Source organism: Ursus maritimus, unplaced genomic scaffold (assembly GCF_017311325.1).
Source record: "Ursus maritimus isolate PB19 unplaced genomic scaffold, ASM1731132v1 scaffold_4, whole genome shotgun sequence".
In the NCBI taxonomy this organism is placed as follows: Eukaryota; Metazoa; Chordata; class Mammalia; order Carnivora; family Ursidae; genus Ursus; species Ursus maritimus.
This window is the reverse complement of record NW_024426552.1, coordinates 56,846,502-56,866,010: the sequence shown is the minus strand read 5'-3', so window position 1 is coordinate 56,866,010 and position 19,509 is coordinate 56,846,502. Positions and strand designations below refer to the sequence as shown.

Genomic DNA, 19,509 nt, shown 5'->3' with positions numbered 1-19,509 from the left:
CTCCTAGAAAGCCATTCCCTTTTCTTTGTTTTTGTTTTTGGAGGGCTCAAAACAGGGTGACTGTGCGGTTCTTTAACACGAATTCCATCTGCTTTATTTCTCTCTCTCCATTCACTACTCCTCTTGAATATTTATGAGGCTTTCCCTCCTCGCCTATCCCCTTTCCACCCCACCTCCACCCACCTTCCTCCCTCAACCTCCCTCAATCCACCCTGCCTCCAGCCTCCTCTCCCTTCTCTCAGAGCCTGACAAAAACCCTTCCAAACGCCCCCTCCTTGCTTTAGATAAACACAGGCAGTGTCAAGTGTGAGGAGTAGGGGGAGGTGGGAGGGGGTTCAACTGCCAGTCAAGCCCCCCACCCTTCAATGAGGCCCAGGGGCCTACCCTAATCTGCTGCATGCTTGCCATATGGGGGCTGTGTTGCCCTGGGAAACACTAACAGGCAGAACGGAGCTTAATAGAGTCCATATTCATTGTAATGCAGTGAGATAGCTCAAGCCACCACTGCCCCTTCGGTCCAGTTTCATTCTTCTGCTTTCCTCTTTCTTTCTGGTTTTCCTCCCTTTTTCTTTCTTTCGTCCTTTCAAAAGGAAAAGGTCCCCAGAGAGCTCTAACCTGGAGAGGCCTGGGCTGGCAGAAAGGCTGGGCTTGGGTTAGGAATGACAGTGCTGGGTGGGGACTGGAGTTGGTGGGGAGAAGTGAGAAGTGGGGGCTTCCAGAGGAGCCAAGTGGGGAGAGGGCACAGCACCTGCAAGGGGACATAGTGTATGTGTGCAGGTGTGTGCAGACTTGAATCTGCACATGCGGAAGAGAGAGTGTGGTGGGTAGATATGGCCCGTCAAGGACTTGGAGGACAGAAACCTTCATATTTATTCGGCTATCTACGCCTAGGTATCCCAACGCCACCCCAATCCCAGTCAATTCAAGGTCATTAAAGCCAGTGACACCTAACTCCCTGAGGTGTCAGGCCTTTGGCCAATTCCCAGCTCATCACTATTGCCTTGAAAAGTCACAGGTGGTGCAATGGGATGAAACCACTTCAAACATAAATCTCTATAGGGGCAGAAGGCTCACGGGCCTGCCACACTGAGGCCCATTTCCTTCTCTGGCTGGCCAGCACTAAGGAAGAGGTGACAGCTATAGTCTGCCTCAGCCAAACAGGGCCCTCCACGTTGAGGGAGAGGGCTGTCTAGCAGATTAAGCCTTGCTGAAAGTATATCTGCTGGAAGTGAGACTTGGGGCTCCCGGAGATCAGAAATGATCCTTCCCCAAGACCCAAAAGGAGGGCAGAGAATACAGGAGGGGAAAAGAGTACATTTCTCCCAATTTCTCGGAAAAAATAAAATTGGTACCCAGGATACAAGAAGTCCTCAAAGAGTAAAGAATCAGTTTTATAAGTTGTGAAACAAAGCTTTTGTTCTGTGACTGTAAAAGTTACAAATTTAAAATCAAGATAGAAAATAAAAGCAAAGGAAAGCAATTAAAACTTTCATGTACTCTCCTACAGAAAAACATTAACCCCATGGTGTCTGGCATGTGGAAAGAGATCAGTAAATTGTTGCTAAATGAATGAAACATATATATGCTCCTGTAGTTTTACCACTGCTGACCAAGAATGTAAAACTCTTTACCCAACTAACAACTACAGCCAGGGTTCAGATGGGTGACCATCCCTTCAGAGAAGCAGAATGCTCCCGGCAAACGAACAGCAGTGGCCCAGCCATAGCAATGCCAGGATCTCGCATCAGGCCTTTCTGTTATCCGCATCGACCAAGGCCCAAGCCAGGCAGGCTGAGTCAGATAAAACTCCCCAAGGCAAGGCAGATGCTGGTGCTTGGTGTGCTTTACTTTTTTCCCTCCAAACTTGGTATCTGCCACTTGCCTTGCCACTAAGATGCATCCAAAATCTGTGGGTTCCTGAGCTCAGCCCACGGAAGACCAACCGCAGGGATATACAAAAGTTCTTATACGGCTTCTTTGCTGCTATCCTGTATCTTGATTTTAAGGCTCTATTACCCAACAACCCTACAGGAAATGGTAGACTGGATGCTTTAAGAGGTAGGTACAATTTCAATTCCTGGCTGGAAAACCTAAATAGCATTTGGTTATCTGAAATGCTACCTGGAAGCCAGCCTCAGCATCAAATCCATTTACATCCATAAAGGCGAGAATACCTCTTCTCCAAGGACTCTAAACCAGAGAAGGTGAAGACACACAACCGAGCAGGGCTGTACAGGACTCAGAGCACTTATCTTCCCTACACAAAAAGCCTGTCCCTCCAACTTCATTTTGTCTATGTGGTCTTTTTCCCAGTTGTGCAATCCCAGCATACTGCATGTGTTACTGAGAAGTGTTCCGCAAAGGAGCAAGCGGGACACCTGGCGCTTCACTGCCAGCCAGGCCTGAAGCACTCCGCGAGCTCAGCTGAGAAGTCAAGCTCTTCCCAGGCTTCCCTGCAATGAGCACTTCGGTCAGTCATCTTACCACTGCTGTGCGTGATGTGGTTAAGAGCCAGAATGGCCAACTTGAGGAAAGTGGGGACAACTCCTCTGGTCTAGAACAAATACTTGCCTTTCATTTCATTGCTCAGAAGACACCCACTAAGAATCTGTTTATACAAACACATACTCAAATTTACCTACTCCTCCTGTCTTTCCTATATGTGATGAGTCATAGGGACTCAAAGCAGCCAGAGAAACTCGATGCAAGCCCCATATGTCATTTACAGTTTTCTAGTGGCCACATTTTAAAATCAAGTGTAAATAATTTTAACATCTTTCAACACAGTATATCCAAAATAATCTGTTAATGTATACTTAATATAAACATTATTAACAAGGTGTTTTACATTCTGTTTCATACTAAGTCTTCTCAAACTAGTGTGTGTTTTATGTTTACTACGCATCCCAATTCAGACTGACCACATTTCAGGCACTCGACAGTCACAAGGACTAGTGGCGACTACCGCAGGCCTCTGTGGGTCTGACCCCTCAGGCTGGCTCCCTGGCGCTCTCCTCTCCCCATCTAATCCACCTCCACGTTGCCACCTACCTTCCTTCCAGAACATCAAGCTCAACCAATCAGTAAAGATGTAAGTGGGCAGCCACCACCCATTGAATAAGCGCCCCCTCAAGGCCATAATTCATAATGCATCTAATCTGATATAATCTGGACAATGGCCCTGTAAAGTAGTAAATGGTCAACACATTTTATAAATAAAGAAATTAAAGCTCAGAGTGATTCAATATTTTGTCAAGATCACACAGATGGTGAATCACAGTCAGGATCTGAACAGCTTCGAACTCTAAAACCTTTTTGGTTCTTGTCACTCTACTGCTTTAAATAAATTACAGCATAATAACTGATGGATTGTTACGCAGCCATTAAAATGATAATTAAAAAGATCAGGTAGCGACATGAAAAATATGTAAAAGAGGCTAAGTAAAAAAACATAGATCTCGTTTTGTAAAAAGCATGTAAGCAGTTGGCTGAGGCCTAGAAAGGAACAGGAAACAAAAGCAGCTGATTTGAAAATGTGAAGGAGGTAGGAGTGATTTTTTTCCCCTTTTGAGGTTGGTTGAAAACAAACAAGCCAAGGAGCCAACAGACCCGCCTTCCACAGCTCCCCAACTCAGTACAATGAAATAGATCCAAACGCCTTCGCACAACCTTCCAGGTCCTCTAGAACTGGGCTGCCATCAACCTTTCCCAGGTCTTCCTCCCACAAGCCCTAAAATCTGTGCAAGCTGCATTTTCACACCCTCACTTCTGCCAGAACCAGCTCCTCCTTTTCCCTTCGTTCCACCAGAGGGACTCTTAATTAGCCTTCAGAGCTTTCCTCAAGTGTCACCGCAGGATGCCTCCAGGGACTAGTCCTCGTCCCAGTTTCCACAGCACTTTGCACATTATAATGTTTCCACAATAATTTATGTATTTGATTATGTGTGTGTCTGTGATGTGCCTTTGATCTCTACCCCCTGACACCATACTGTAAACTTCCTGAAGGCAAGGTTGTGTTCACTTTATCTTGGTATCCCGAGCATCTAAAGCCTTGGCACATCACAGGGGCTCAGCCAATGTTTGCCAAACCGAAGGGTTTGCTCAGATTAGAAATTTGAGACTGAGAAGGACTGTTAATCTGGCCCTGAACCTACAGGAGGAATGCACAGAGAAAGATACAGTTTTCAGTAGTGGAACCAAGGGGTTTTTCTAGGGGCAAACGACCAGAACCATGGCCTTTATTTTTCAAAACCACACGGCCCTTAGATCAGTGTTGGCAGCCCTGGAGGGGAGGGCCAAGTCGTGGGACAGAAGTCAGTGCCTCTGCAGAGGCGCCTATGGTTTGGGGCTTCATTCAAGGACCTTTGTTTTCCTTCTTATCCCTCTTCCCAAAACAAACACCCTACTAAGCTTGAGACTTCTGGCTTCCTGCAGCCACTGAACGGCAAAGAATCTAATCTAGGAGGATTCTGTGAGTAGGTATTATCTGGCCAGCATCAATATGACCCAAGCTTGAGGTCAGCATAGAAGGAAACAGGCAGAGAGGCATGGGAGAAGGAGAAATAAGAAAGCTGTTGCATCAGAAAGAGAAGGATGTGTTGAGGCCTGAAGAGAAAGCATGGGGAGGGGAGGAGGGAAGAGGGACCAGAGCAGAGATGTGGGAAACGCAGGTAAATATGTTGAGCTCCTACTCTCTGCCAAGCCCCCCCAGTGCTGGGGGCTTCATGTAACCTGATCACTTTTAATCTTCGCAGCCCAGGGAGTGTTATTGTTCCCACTTTACAGATGGAGAGAGAGGTTATCAAAACCCTTCTCGATGCTTCATCACATGAGGACTTTAGGGGGCATCTCACATTTCCATTATAGACTTTTCTGCTAAGTGACAATGTTGAAACCCAGCAGGACCAGGTACTAAAAAGCCATGAGCCTTGGGTTGACATATGAGTTCTGCTACTTCTACCCCTGGGAGAAGGCAGCTTTGGGTAAATTAATTAATCTCTGAGTCTCAGTTTACGCTCTGTGAAAACGAAAATGGTAACACCTCCTTCGCTGAGCTGCTACAAAGAGTTAATGAGACTGCGTGTGAAAGCAGCCTGGCACACGGCAATCATGCAACAATCTGTGGGGACAGGTGTCATGGAAGCCACTCACTAGAGGCCAAAATTTATACAGTGGCTCTGCCACCGCATGGGCTTTTAGATTAATGTACTTTAAGACTTCAAGATGTTGCATTTTAAGAACTCCAGACACGTGATACCATCTCTTTGCTTGTTCCTTCTCTGCTGTAAAAAATTAAGCAAAGTTGCCGTACTACACACATGCCTCAGAAGTTTGAGAAATATTCCTTGTTGGAAAAAAAAAAAAGGCACTAATACCTACACTCTGTATAGTGTTTTACAGAACTTCACAGTAGCCCCGTGGGACAAGAGATCCACAGAGAGTGCTACAGTGTCCCCAAGTTGCCAGCAAGACTTCGTTCCAGCCTCTCATGCTCTACTCAACTCGAGGCCACATTTACACCACTTAAGCTAATAACCGCTCCCCACCACCTCTCCCTCACCCTGTTTATGCCCTCTCTCTGCACTCTCTTGATGATGATAATGACGATAATGATCATAATTTCTCCGTAGTGTCTCTACATGTTCAGAGAGAAAAGGGAAAAGAGCCCCCATCCGACAATAGGTCATTTGGGACCAGAAGTTATGGAGAAGTATTTATGGAGAGGAAAACATTCCCCTGATCCCTTGGACCCCCACTCCCAACCCAGTCCCAGAAAGGAGCTCACCTCTAACCTTGTCAGTGAATGAACAAAGCCACAACAAAGCCACCTGCTCCTATCCACCTACCTGTTTCTAATTACAGCCTATGGCCAAGGCTATATCCACACAAGTAAACAATGAAGTAAAATGGTAACAGAGTGACTGGAGAGGAAACAGGAGCATCCCCTCCCAAACCTTCTGGTGCTCATGGCTGACAAAAGAGCCCGCCTAAAAGGAATTCATTAGAGTCTGGGTAGACAGCATGAACAAGGTATATAAACAGACCTGTCCTAGGGCCTGAACAGCACTTAAAGCAGATCTTAACAGCTTAATGTCCTATCTCCTAGGACAAAAGAAAAATGATCCCATTTAAGTGATCAGTGTGTAAACACAAGCCCTACTACCTAAGTAGGCCCCGGGGAAGGCTGGGACTTGATTCCATCTGAAGGTAACCACTGAAAGCAATGGAGGCCTGAGAAGAACAGGAAATATGCCAGGAAGGACACCGGAGAGCAAGCACTGCTCAGTCTGCAGCATACGCAGAACCACAGAAATCGCTTCTTCCCCAAACCCTCCAGAAAGGTAACAGGACTTGTCTCAGAAGTGTACTAAGACAAACAAGGGCATCCTACTTGATGTTCACGTTGAGAAGAGCAGGGAGTTTAGCTGGCAACCCCAAGTTCATGATGAGGAGTACAGGTCCCTGGGGCGGGCTTGGGGCAGAATTCAGGTCAGTTTAGCAAACCCCGGCTGGGTACCCACTAGGTGCCACACACGGACAGAGCGTACAGGCAGCCGCCCAGCCTTAAACAACTTGGAACCTAGTCAACTTTCAGCTTTGACAACATCTTTCTGTTATACCAAAATTAAAATGCAACATGGCCTCAGGGAAAGATCAAGATAAACCACAGATTTTACTAAATACAGGCGAGGAACCAGACCCACTAGTAAAGGCACTAGGGGACTGACAAAAGAAATGTGTCACCCACTTGAGCACCTGCACACACACTCCCTCTCTCTCTCTCTCTTTCTCGGGTCCTGCTCAGCACAGAAGGTTGGTCCTCCACTGTAGCCCCTTTCATGAGTCCCAAAAGAGTTCCCCTTTCTACCACCCACGTTCATTCCCAGCACAGTCCTAGAAGATCGAAGTACGTCAGTGAAGGTAGGAAAGAGGCTTAGAGCTAATAGAGGCCAATGAGGATCTCTTAAGCCTCAGCTTTGTCACTTGCCCTTCTCACACTGTGTCATAACTTGTTTATAAGTCTCTCTTCTGGACTCATAGTAGGTACTCAATGAATCTTTGCTAAGCTGTAAAGACCTACTTCCAAGATCTTTTCCAAGTCTGACTATTTGGTCCTTGGAGTTTGGCTCTGATGAAACCCCAAGGGTGCTCTTGCTGCAAAGCAGAGCTTGCTCGAATTGGGGAAGGTGATGCTGAGTGTCTGATATCCCTGTTCCTATCTCCCATCAGGATGTGGTTCTTATTCAGTGGAGAAGGCAGGCTGGACACAGGTCTTTCCTGTTGTAGCCTCCAAGCAAGAGGTGGGTGGGTGTGGGCTTGCCAAGGAGGAGGTGGGGAAGAAAATGCTAGGAGAAGTAGCACCTAAGGAAATGCTCTTCTGTTCAAGGCATGTCCCTTGCACCCGCTGTGTGTCAGGCAGTGGTTAGGAACCCACCTCTGTTCCCCTAGCCAGTCCCACACTTTCCCTGTGCAAGTACCAACACACTATTTTCCATTTGCCTGGCTACTGGACCGAGTGTTCGGGATCAGGAATGGTGAGGATATTCACAAGGGTGCTGTCAGCATCTAAAACAGTTTTAGGTATTCAGCAAATACCTGTTGAGTGACCCAATGACAACCTGAGACACAGAGGTAAAAGGTCATGGCGGAGATAAGAAAGAACTGTCATCATCTAGTCAAGGAGGGAGCTTTGCCTTAGAAGCTGGGCATTTAGGAAACTCGGGGGGTTGAAAAGACTTTGATTTACTTTGTTAGGTGACATAATCACCACCAACTCCAATTAAGCTGTCACCTGCAATCATTTTCTGTGCCCACCCCCCCCCACCAATGACTAAGCACCAGGCCCATATCCACAACCTGCAAGGACTCGCAGCCGGTCTCAGGTTCTGTGACCCAGAATGAATGCCGACTGGGCTGCTGCTTCTCGGTCTATCCGGCTCTAGGGCTGATTCAAGCAAATGCTGGGCAAAATCAGCTCCAATCCCCAAACACCAACACACACACACCATCCCCTAACAGGGTCATGCGTGCTGGCAGAAAATGCGAAGCACTCACATGAAATGCTAAGCCTTGGGGCGAAACTGCTGAAGTCAGGGCCAAGACAGGAGCTCAGGAGCCGGCGCTCTTTGGTTGGCAGGTGACTGCACTGTGACATGAACAGGGTCTCTCCTAGACCTTCCCGCAAGCCAGAAACCCTTACCCTGAACTTAGAAGGAACCACTTTAATGTAAGACAATAAAATCTATAGCATACAGCGATGCTGAAGAAAAACAAATTACCTTAGTAAACCATCTAGCATACTGACTGGTACAAAGTAGTTGCTCAGTACATGACGGCCACTTATTGAATCTGAATAATTCTCGTTAGGGTTACTTTTAGGAATACTTTCATTAGTCTGATCATTGTTGCAGATTTATGCCTAGTATTTCAACAAAAGAGGGTTAAGAATAGGAAGTATCTCAGGCACCAGACACGCCCACCTGCGCTCTCTGGGCCTGTGCATTCACAACCTCTAAGATAGACCTGCATCCACACACGTGTGCGTGCACGTGGGCTCACACAGCCAGCATCGCCAGCTCCAGCTGGTAAGTATGCTTTAGAACCATGACAGTTTACTTTCTTTCCCATCTGACCTCATACAAACCCACTGTCTTCACCACCTCCCTGACCCCCAAATATACACATTGAGTCCGCAGCCCACCCCTGCTCTTTCTCGATTACAAAGCTCTTTTAAACCACCTAAAACTTAAAATAAATACCAATTTGGAGACCTGAAGCATGCTCCAGTCCATCAGTCTGTCAGTCCCTGCCTTCTGCTGGAAGCCCCCGACCCCACCTCCCGTCAGTTCTCCCCAACTTGTAAAGCACAGTGGCCTTGGTGCAGGCCTGGCACACGCAGAGAAAACAAACACATGGAGTCTTGCCAGCTGGGTCAGGCACCACTATTTACAGCAGGAGCAAAGCATGGGGAATTGGAGAAGCTTGGGGAAGGGTCAGGAACAGCGGGGGTGGGGATCGTTCTGGCCTGCATTCACCGGCTCCAACAGCTGCAGAGAGGATCCCCTGCAGAAACACTGCCACTCCCAGGTGCAAGCCATCCTGGTAGGATTCCTACCATCCTAGCGCGGGAGGGAAACAGTTTCTCCCAGGGCAGACAGCCTGCTAGCTTGCTTATTCTCGTACCCCCAGCAGCGACCGCAGTGCTCAGCACACAGTAGGAGCGTGATAAGCATTTGCTGAGTAAAGGAAGGCATGAGCTCTTTTCTTCCTGCCTACCCCACAAGATTACACCACAGAAGGCAGAGGGAAATGGGTGGAGGAGAGCTTAGCGAGGAATGCCTAAAACGGCACTTCTAAAAATCTACTGGATGTAAAAATGCGATGGCAAAATAATTTAGAGAAATGCTATGTTAAGAAAAACTAATTAGGTTTCTTTACTACAGGCCTTTTCAGAGCCTTTAATATGGTGTTATGCACCGTGAATCACCAAGAGGAGGGTAAGAGTATGCACTGAAGTCTGAACTTACTTAACCACAGGCCTGGACTTACGTGACCACAGGCCTGGTCTTATTTGACCACACTACTCTTTTTTCTCAGAGTACCATTAGTGAGGAGAATTTCATCAAATACACTTTGGGAAATGTTGGCCTAAGAGGTTCCTGGAGAATATCCAGCAACTTGTAAAACAGCATGATTCCATTTTTGTTATTTAAAAAACTGCATATGATATGTGGTGTATAGTTTTTCGGAGGTCACGAAACACTTAAATGTTAACATCATTTATCTCTGAAGATTAGGGGATTTGTACTTTTTGCATTAAATGCTTCAGAAGTATTCAAAGTGGTTAGCTACACAGTTATCACTTTTGTAATTAAAAAGACAAATTTGAAAAAAAAAAAACAAAAGCTGCCTCCAAACAGTATGTCATCACTGGTATTTTATCTTTCCATAGGCCTGAGGACTTCATTCCCCAACAACCCGCTGGGCCATAAAAAGGCTGCTCTTTGCCCCATTTTCATCTCCGAAGAGGTACCTGTAACCATTCTCTAACATTCAACAACTTTGGCTTATAAGGAACCTCCTCTAATTCCAGGATCTGCTGCTTCCATACAATATGGACAAGTGTTATGGAAAAAAATGTAAACACATTTAATATTCTGTTAACCTTTACAAATCTGAAATTACTTTGTTTAGTAAATTGTATAAAGTATCCATCAAGAAGTTAGTTTGCTGAAATTATCATGTTGGCCATATTAACATTTAAAGACTGCCTTTTTTCCTCCTAAATTACAAATTTCCTAATTTAACTGATTTGTAAATGTAATTAAAAGTCATCAAGATTTAATAAATATAATATACCAGGTTTTGTTGCGATATGGGATTAAGGCAGATCTTTAGAATTAGAAGAAACCATCAATCTTAGTATAAATCAAAGAAAAGTACTTGACCATTTGTTGAGACAATATACCTGAAATACCTTGTCTAACCTCTAAGCAACTCTATGAAGTAGGTGGTATTGTCATTCCCATTTTACAGATACAGCAATTGAGGCTCAGAGAGATTAACCATCTTGCTCAAGAAAAATTTCAAAGCCACGGCTTTTCTGCTTCCCCTGACTTTGGTCTTGATGTCCTTGGTCACTCCAACCAGATAGACAATGAGCTGTTTTCCGAAGAAGGAACTGTGAAAGGCTGTAAAAAACCAAAGTCAGTCTGAGTTGGAGTCATGCACTGGCTACTATGTTTTGGGAGGGACTGGTTTGGCAGATCCCACAATGCACTCTGCACTCAACTCCTCAAGATGTGTCGTCCCCAACCCCACTCAGAGTCAGTCCTGAGGTCTGAGTGCCCAAATTCCATTCAAAAGTTGGCAGCAGTGGTTTGAGTCTGGATCCAAGTTATATGCACCAGCATGTAGCAAGAGACAATAAAATTCTTCCACTTCTTAATCCGGCCTCTCTCATCTTCCTTCTGTTCTTACACAAGCATTAGATTGAAGGTTGCCAACACCGGCCGCACAGGAGAATCATCTGGGGACACTAAAACCCACCAGCGCCTGGGCAGCACCTCAGACAAATAGAAGCCCCACTCTGGAGGCGGCGCCAAGGCATCAGAATTTCAAAACTCTTCCCTGGAAACTGTAACACACAGCCAAGGTTGGCAACCACTGGGTGTCCCTGCCATGGATCTGGGGGCCATTCTGATTAAGAATGTCTATCAGAAATGCCTTGGTTACATTGGATGCCCTGGCTGGAATTGAGAATTTTGTATAAAAATGTTCCTGACTAAATTATTTTAAGGAAATTCTTCTAATTTTTAAAGCTAAAAACTTTTTTTCAATTCCAAAAACTGAATATCTTAATACATTTTAGAGAATAAAACATTTTCTTAAAGCTTCTCTCACATTTCCTCAGGTATTTTCTGGACTTTCCGATTCTAATTTTCTCCTCTTCACACAGAAATAAAAACCCAAGGAGAGGGCACCATTGCAAAGAGCGCCTACTTTTGGGGCCAAGATGACCTCTACCCTAGAAAAGGAGATTCAAACAGGTCCTGGGGCCACAGTAACCCTTGCCAGATGGGGACCATCACCGCTAGTTCTGGGGCCCGGGAGGTCAGCAGAAGACTGGAAGTTCTTCAAGCACATGCACGTTTTAGTGGTTGCACATCAAAACCTGAAGTGGCAGCCCTGCGTCCCTTAACAAAGGCAGAGCAGTCTCTAGGGGCTCAGAGAACACCCAGAAGTGGGACACGTATTGACCATCGACCGGCCAAGGCTCCCAGAGCCGCTTAACACCACACTGGACCAGAGGGCTTTGGCTCCACGGGAACTGTCTTTTCGATGTCCCAAAGGGTTAACAGCTTAGCTTCTGGCTTCAGGCCTTGCCCAGAGAGGTCCTTTTTCAGTTTGGTCCCTACCAGGGGAGGAGACAGCTCCCCACCCTGCCTTAGAGACCGGGTCCCCCACCCCTCCCCCTCCCCCTCCCCGGCCCGCCCACTCCAGGAATGAAGCTGCTGCTGCCCAACATATACCCAGACTGGTTTCATCTCCTTCCAAATCCATTTTGTGTCTTAACTTCTGCCAAGAACAAAAATTAAAACACTAACACACACATCATGCCTGTATGGGAGGGGAGGACAGGGCTGGAAGTTTAAACTGAAAAAGACCAGGCAGGGAGTGGGCGGGGCAGGTCACTGATGAAAGTCCGGGCTTGGAGAGTTGGCTCGGGTCTGTTGTGGGCCTTGGCCCACCGGGCCTGCGGCCTCTGCTCGCTACACCCAGGGTTGGATCTGAGGGGGGGGGTTGTTTGCAGCACCCACCCTCACGTTCCTCCGACACCCCAGTTCATATCCTCTAACGTCCCCAGCCCTGCCCAGAGGGGCACAGCGCCTCGGAGCTGCCCAGCGCTGGAAAGGCTGGAAGTGGACTCCCTCCGCCACACTCGAAGGAGCCCTGTTCTTTGCCAACGCCACAGTGAATAAAATAGCACTTGGAATGACACGCGGGCCCGGTGGTGCAGGCGGCGTGTGGGTTGTCTGTGGCCACCCAGAGAAACGGGTCTGGGGCTGGAGCCTCATTCTCAGAGCCTGCTCAGCCACACCCACAGCCTGCAGCCTCCAGAGTCTGGGGGCCAGGCAGAGAGCAGCCCCCGTCCCCCTCTCTCCTGTTCTCCCAGGCTGCCACACTCTTCTTTCCTTCTTTCTAGGCAAAAGCAGGAGCCCCTTCACTCTAGAATGATGAAAGCTAACCTTTCACACACTCAGGGTCCCCCAGAGTTCAGATAATCACCCCCTACCCAACTCTGAATCCCACCATCGACCTACTTCGGGGGAACTGCTCCCCAAATGGTGAAGTAAGCACTCACGTGACTCGCACCTATCCAGATGGAACCCACCCTGTCCCATGGAATCGCTTGCCTTGCAAGTCAACCAACGCTTATTGAACACCCCTTCAATACCAGGTCTTCAGAATCCAAAGACAAAGTTCAAGCTTTCTCCAAGAGGTCAGCATCTGGTAGGGGGAAACACAGAAACACCTAGGAGCACCATGGAACAACTGGATATCAACCCTGAGTGCCCCAGGCTGGTGTTCTTTCCTTTTTATGCCACTGAGGAGGCGGGGAGATGGGATCACACACGTCTTTTGGAAAGAGCAACCTTATGGCATCCATCCTTGTCCCATCTGGCACACAGATAGTAATGAAAACAAACCAATATTAAAAAACAAAACAAAACAAAAAACCCTTTGTCCTGATAACTGTTGAATCTGGGTGATGGGTAGATGGGGTTCATGATACTATTCTTTCTGTTTCTCTGTGTTAGAGTTTTTAAATAAACAAATAATAATAAAACTTGTTTTTTTTTCAAAGGATAACTAGAACATCTCAAACCTTCCCAATCCCACACTAACTTCCAGGAAACACCCCACCGCCACCCACCCCCCCTACCTACCTACCCAATGTTCTCTCAGTCAAGTGAAACAGCATTTTGAAAAGCAGGTTTCACTGAGCGCCGAGGTTCTGATGGGGAAGGGGTGTTCTCTTTGACCTTGAAAGGCTCCCCGGTATTGTGCCAAAGAGGCAGCCCCATCTCTGAAAGGGGACTCCATAGCCAGAGGAGACCTACAGAGCCTATCCCCCTAGCCCTCTGGTGCAGGGACCCAGAGCTAGTTGGCTGCACCCCATGCCCTCTGTTTCCTTTCTGGGGTTTCTCTGTCCGGGATGGGCCTTCCTCAGGACCCTGAGCATACCTCACCAACAACACGCCCCCAACTTCTCTGGCTGCAGAACTAACCAAGTGCAGAGGCCTTGAGGCCCAGGTGAAAGACCATCAAGAAAACTGGCTTGGACTTCTGAATCTACCACTTTTCTCTGGGCCTCCATGTCTCTACAATAGAATTCCCAACATACCATAATCGACAAGACTCTTTTTAAATAGCCAAATGCTCCAAGAATACTGGCTTAGGAAAGAATTCTAAGTCGGCAGTTTGTCTCAAACCGAAGTAATAATGATGACGAAGGCGCTAATGGCGAGCACCTAGCACCTGCCCAGACCAAGCCCTTCTCTAAGGAGAGAACGTGATGATGCGATTTGAAGTAAAATAACCTCTCGTTTGGATTTCAGAGATATTCATAATCCAGGCCAGAAGCGTCTTGTGGGCAGTAGGCACAGAGCTCAATAATCTGTTGACTGATTGACTGAAAGGCCACTAGTTGATGGTTTTGAACACATCTGGGGGCCTATGCCATAGTGACTCAAGAGAGGCAGTCTGCGGGCATCCTGAGTCTCAAAGGGTGGCATTCTTCACACTAGAGACACAGGTCAGAACCCCCACCTTCGGCAGGGAAACACACCCCATCTTGGCTGAGATGCAAAGAAACAGGTCTCTCTGCCTTTCCCCCCCTGCAGACCAAGGGTGTTAGTACTGGCATTTGTGTTAATTTCCGGTGTGGGGAAAATTAGTTCTGCCTGTCAAAGGAGTCCATCTTAATTGGGCACACTGTTCCTCTTCACTTTCTGACTCTGAAAGCGCATAGACCTTAGTTAATAAGGAGCTTCCCTGTTCCGCTACCATGGAGGCTGGCTTTTTCTAAAGAGGGGAGTAGAGTGGCAGTGGGTGAAATTGGGACCCCCTGCCCTGATTCCTGTATATTGTTCTGGAAAGTACTAGATAAGATCCAGACTGCACCAGAGACTTCCTTCCACCAACACCTGCTGAAGCTCCCCAGGTCAAGCAAGGCCTGTGCCTCCCTGAGCATCCCGTACTAACAGACAACCACCTCTTGGGAGTTCCTGGCATGATCCCCACAGGATGCCATTCTCTACGCTAAAGGTGATTTTTTAAAAAATGCATTGCATTTATAAATTTATATTTTAGTAACTATAAAGGCTATTTATAAAATCAGCCTTACTGAGATTTCTTCCACACACAAATCAGGAGAAAAAAAAAAACCCAAATGTTTTGTCAGATCATGTATTTATCTCTTGGTTCAGGAAAAGTGCCCCTGCTCCTAGGCACACTCTGCCTGGCATGTACCTACAGGAGCTGGCCTGGGATTCTCTCTCAGGACACTCACTATACCTCCTGTGGGGACAGAATGTTAGAAGGGAGACGGGTGAAGGCTGGATTTGGTAAGGATCATAGGGCCCACACTCACTTGGTTCAGCAGTTTTCTGTTGTCCGCCTCTTTGGGCAAACCGAGGCAAGGGCCAAGGCTTGTGTTGAGGGTCAGTAATCACTGTCACAGCCTCCTTGGCTCTAAAATCAGACTCGGGAAGACAGGGGGCCTGGAGGCTACACCCTGACTCCATAACTAACCATAAAGTCAAGGACAATTTGCCTGTAGAGGGTCCTCTGAAGAGCTTGAAGAACTTTAAACACTCTGTTGCAATAGTGCTGACCATGTTAGTGGCAAACCTGGGACAGGCCACTATTCGTCTCCACTTGCACCGGGGACAACTAGGCAGAGCCAATGTATGGTGACCTGGGGCCCTTTAGTGAGTCACTGATCAGGATATAGCTCGGATTGTGGACTGGGGGAAGAAGGAAAACCAGAGGACGAAGCGGTATGGACTTGGACCATCAGCATGGAACTTCCACAGTCCAAAAGCTGACTTTCCAAAGGGGCCAGAGAGTCTTCTTTCTCCTTCACACTGAACTCTGTCACACCTGGCTGGTGTCCTTCAGAGTCAGGAAGGTACCAGCTGGCCTCAGCTCTGTGTTGACTCCAGACAGGAAGCAATGGAACCTACGGTCTAAATTTCAGTCCCTGTTCCCCAGGATTGTAACTCTCTGCACCTCATACACCCACTTTCCTCAGCCCCTGGAACTTCACAGCCTGGTTCAACTAGATGACCCACAGGACCCCATTCACATGCACCTTCCTTCCCTTAGCTCGGGGTCTAGATTTGAGGAACTCCCTCATTCTCCTTCCCTTTGAACATCCATCATCATCACTTACTCCCCCAGAGATTCTCCCTGTTTGGAGTGACTGGTGAGTGCAGGGAATACTGAGGTTCCTGCCTCCAACTCCCAAGGAATCCTGGCTTACAAGGCTGACTCAGGAAAGAAGCCCTTCAGGGCAGGAAAAAATGTTCTCAGTCTCTCTGCTCCCTATCGGTCTTCCTCCCAAATGCCCACAAAACAGGCCTCGGTGCTCACTCTCAGGGCTCAGCACAGACGCCACTGGGACCAGGACAGGGCTGACAACAGTGACTTCAGAGGCTGGGGGACATGTGGCCAGCCAGCAGATATGGGTGTGAAGGAGGGCTGCCTGCCTGGGGGAAGCTCACTTCCCCACCCTCCTCCCCGGCTCCAAAGCAAGTAAAACAAACTACTGAGGAGGAAGACAAACAAGCCCCATGTGCTCCTCCTGGCTCTAGTTAGGAATGGGATGGGAAGGTCTGCACAGCTGATGCTTCCAGATGTGGAACCGAAACACAGGCAGCTCCTCACAGTCTACCAGCCTGGGCTAAACTCCGGTAGCACCAGGGCCAGGCACGTTCACTGGGAGACGATGAAGGAATGGGACTCACGGGCTCTGGTCAAGTGGGTCTCAGCACAGGGCTCTTATTCCAGACGGACATGTGCATGTGGGGGAGGGGATAGGGGAAAGGGACAGAAGGCCGTGTTTAAAACTGGAAGAGACTGCCAAGTAAAAGAAGCCAACCTGGAAACACTATAGACTGTGTGATTCCAAGTGTAGGACAGTCGGGAAAAGACAAAACTACGAAGACAATAAAACGAGCAACGGTTACCAGGGATTGGGGGAGGGAAAGAGAGAGGGCCTAATAAGTGGAGCACAGGGGATTTTTAAGCAGAGAAACAATTATTCTGTATGATACTGCAATGCTGAATAGTTGTTATGATGCATTTGTCAAAGCCCACAGCGTGTATAATACAAATAGTCAATGTAAAGCATGCACTTTAGTTAGTAACAATGTATCGATATGGGCTTATCAACCGCACAACTGTTAACAAATGTGCTGCACCAACATCCAAATAATAAGGGAGAACAGGCCTGGGGTGAGGGGTATGTGGCAACTCTATATTTTTTACTTAATTTTTTTCTTTTCTGTAAACTTCAAATTGCAAGAAAAAAGCTATTCATTTTTAAGAGTTTAAAAAAAAACAAACAAAGCTGAAGGAGGAAGCTCAGGCCTTCAGCTCCCTGAAATGCCGGAGATGTTGGGTAGTACCATTTCTCAGGCACATTTGTTGTCAGCACAAGACCTCCTGGGATCTTTATCCCTATTTTTATTCTTCCTCAGCTTCTAAATCTAGAAGCAAGTCTGAGTGACTGAGATGCAACTGGAAATCAGATCTGTCCCCCTCTGGGCGGACATCCAATCGTGCTGTCCCTGTATGTAGCTGTCAGCTCTCCAGCAGCAGAGACCATCTCTGTGGCCTGCGTGCCCAGCATGGGGCCTGACCCCCCAGGCCCTCATGTGTGCGGGGAGCTGAACTATTCTCGAACGTGTCACGTTCCTCATGTCCCCGTCCTGTGGGTCCAAACGCGATTCAACAGAGCTCCAATTCAACTCAGGTCACTGTGATACCGGAAGGGAGCAGCAAAATGGATTGTCTGGGCACACCTAGGAAATCCCAGGTGAACAACTAGACTGTGGGACTCAGTGGAATGAGAGAAGGCGCTGGGCTTCTCTGCCTCTCCTAGCCAGGCTTAGCACAGTGTGGGCATAAAGCAGACGCTCCACAAATTCCTCTGAAGCGACCGATGGGGAAGGGCCAGAGGAGGCATCCGTTCTTACGCTCCCCTTACAGGTGAAACAATGAGCACACCCATGCACCATCCTGAAGTCAGTCACCTTGAGGAAGAAAGAACTGGGCTGTTTCTGTCGTGGCCAAGCACACAGCTCCCTGGCAATTCTGAAACACACACTCAAATATTATTAGAATTCTCTGCACCACTCTCCCACATACTCCCATATACATATACCCAGAATGCATTTTTCTTCTATAAATCCATATGTAATTATTTGATTTTAAAACTCATATTACACCTCTTTTGAAATTCAGACAAGCCGTGCAGACTAGTGAGGGGAAAAAACTGAACACCAGTTACGTATCAGAGTCTAATCCAAGCACAGAAATGACAGTGAGGGAAAAAAAGTCCCTGGTCTCATGGATCTTTCATTCTGGAGGAGAAGTAGGCAGTAAGCAACTGGACAAATAGATACCTGTCAGCAGGTGATAACTCTGAGGGAAAATAAATTGGGCTGAAGGGCGAGAGAAGGATGAATTAAGAAAGGACAGCTAGGTTCTGCTTAGTTGCGGAAGGCAAAGAAGTTGCTCAGCGAGATGGAGGGGCAGCAAGGAGGCCCGGGTGGTGGTGGGGTGGGGGGAGGTGAGGGCAGAGCTACAGGGGGTGGGGCTGAGGGCACTGAAGGCTTTAGAATTTTCTCTGAATTAAACAGGACCCCCTGGAGAGTTCTGAGCAGAGAAGTGACCTCCTCTGGCTTCTCTGTTGGAAGCTGAAACTGACTTCTCAATGTGGACGGACTGAGGGGCAGGGAGGTCAGGGGAGTGGGGGTGGAAGCGGGCAGAACCCTGAGGAAGCTACTGCAAGAGTCCCATAGTCCCACAGTCCGACAGTCTGGGTAAGAAGTGGAGGAAGACCAGGGTGGTAAGAAGTTGCAGGATTCTAGATATATTTTAAAGGTAAAGCCAATATTATTTGTCCATTTAAAGTGGAGTGTGAGAGAAAGAACAGAGCTGAAGATGACGCCAAGGTTTTCGGCCTCGCAGGCAGAATGGAAGATGCTGAACGGGGAAGAAGCAGAGGAGGAGGCTGGGTGGGAATTCTCTTCCTACTGCCCAGGTCTGAGGACACGTCAGGGTGCGCTGGGCAGGGCTTTGTCTCACTGTGGGCTCCTCTCTGTCCCCATCTGCTCACTCCTTTATCCCTGTAGAGCCTTGAGCAGTGGGGGTTCCATTGGCACAGTCTACCCCTAGTCCTCCTTCCAGCTGCCCAATCCATCAGTCACCCTCACTTCCCGCTGTTCCTCTTTCCTCTCCTTTCCTCCCAACAGCTGCCTTCTACTGAATGCTCACGACGTGCTTCATAAATGCATTATATGCCATTTCTTGCTTCTCTTTATAACAACCTTAAGAAATTGGGGTTTCAGAGTCTAGGTAACTAGCCCAGGGTCATATACCTAGCAACTAGCAAGGCCAGGATGCAAATCCAGGCCGTTCTGGCTCCAAAGCCCACACTTAACCAGGACGCCACACAATCTCCAACCCGCAAGTGGCCCTGGAAATACGGCTTCCTCCTGAACCACCTTCTAGTAAGATTCGCTCCAGACACTCCCCCAGACTCCTCTGTTCTTCCTCCCTCGGGGAGTTAACCGGGATCCCCCTGTCATGAGGTCTTTTCCTCTCCCAACTCTCGCCAGACCCTGAGACCCCCTCACTGCCTCTTCCTGCAAGAGGGAGAAAGACAGCCGTCCGGAGCTCGGGAAGGGTTTCTGGCAGAAGGACGAACTGCCT

The 19,509-nt window shown here is 47.8% G+C and overlaps 1 protein-coding gene and 1 long non-coding RNA gene across 2 annotated transcripts in view; one reads left to right on the top strand and one right to left on the bottom strand.

The window, feature by feature from the left end:
• The window catches only part of BOC (BOC cell adhesion associated, oncogene regulated), a 50,446-nt gene extending 41,275 nt beyond the window's left edge, over positions 1-9,171 (bottom strand). The window contains 1 exon segment of the mRNA XM_040621246.1: positions 9,036-9,171. Coding sequence (XP_040477180.1) covers positions 9,036-9,118 — 83 coding nt within the window. The 5' untranslated portion in view covers positions 9,119-9,171.
• LOC121100403 lies at positions 9,027-11,131 on the top strand. The gene is made up of 3 exons (XR_005832188.1): positions 9,027-9,102; positions 9,953-10,029; positions 10,986-11,131. It is a non-coding gene; the product is annotated as an uncharacterized LOC121100403 (long non-coding RNA).
• Positions 11,132-19,509: the final 8,378 nt, after the last annotated feature.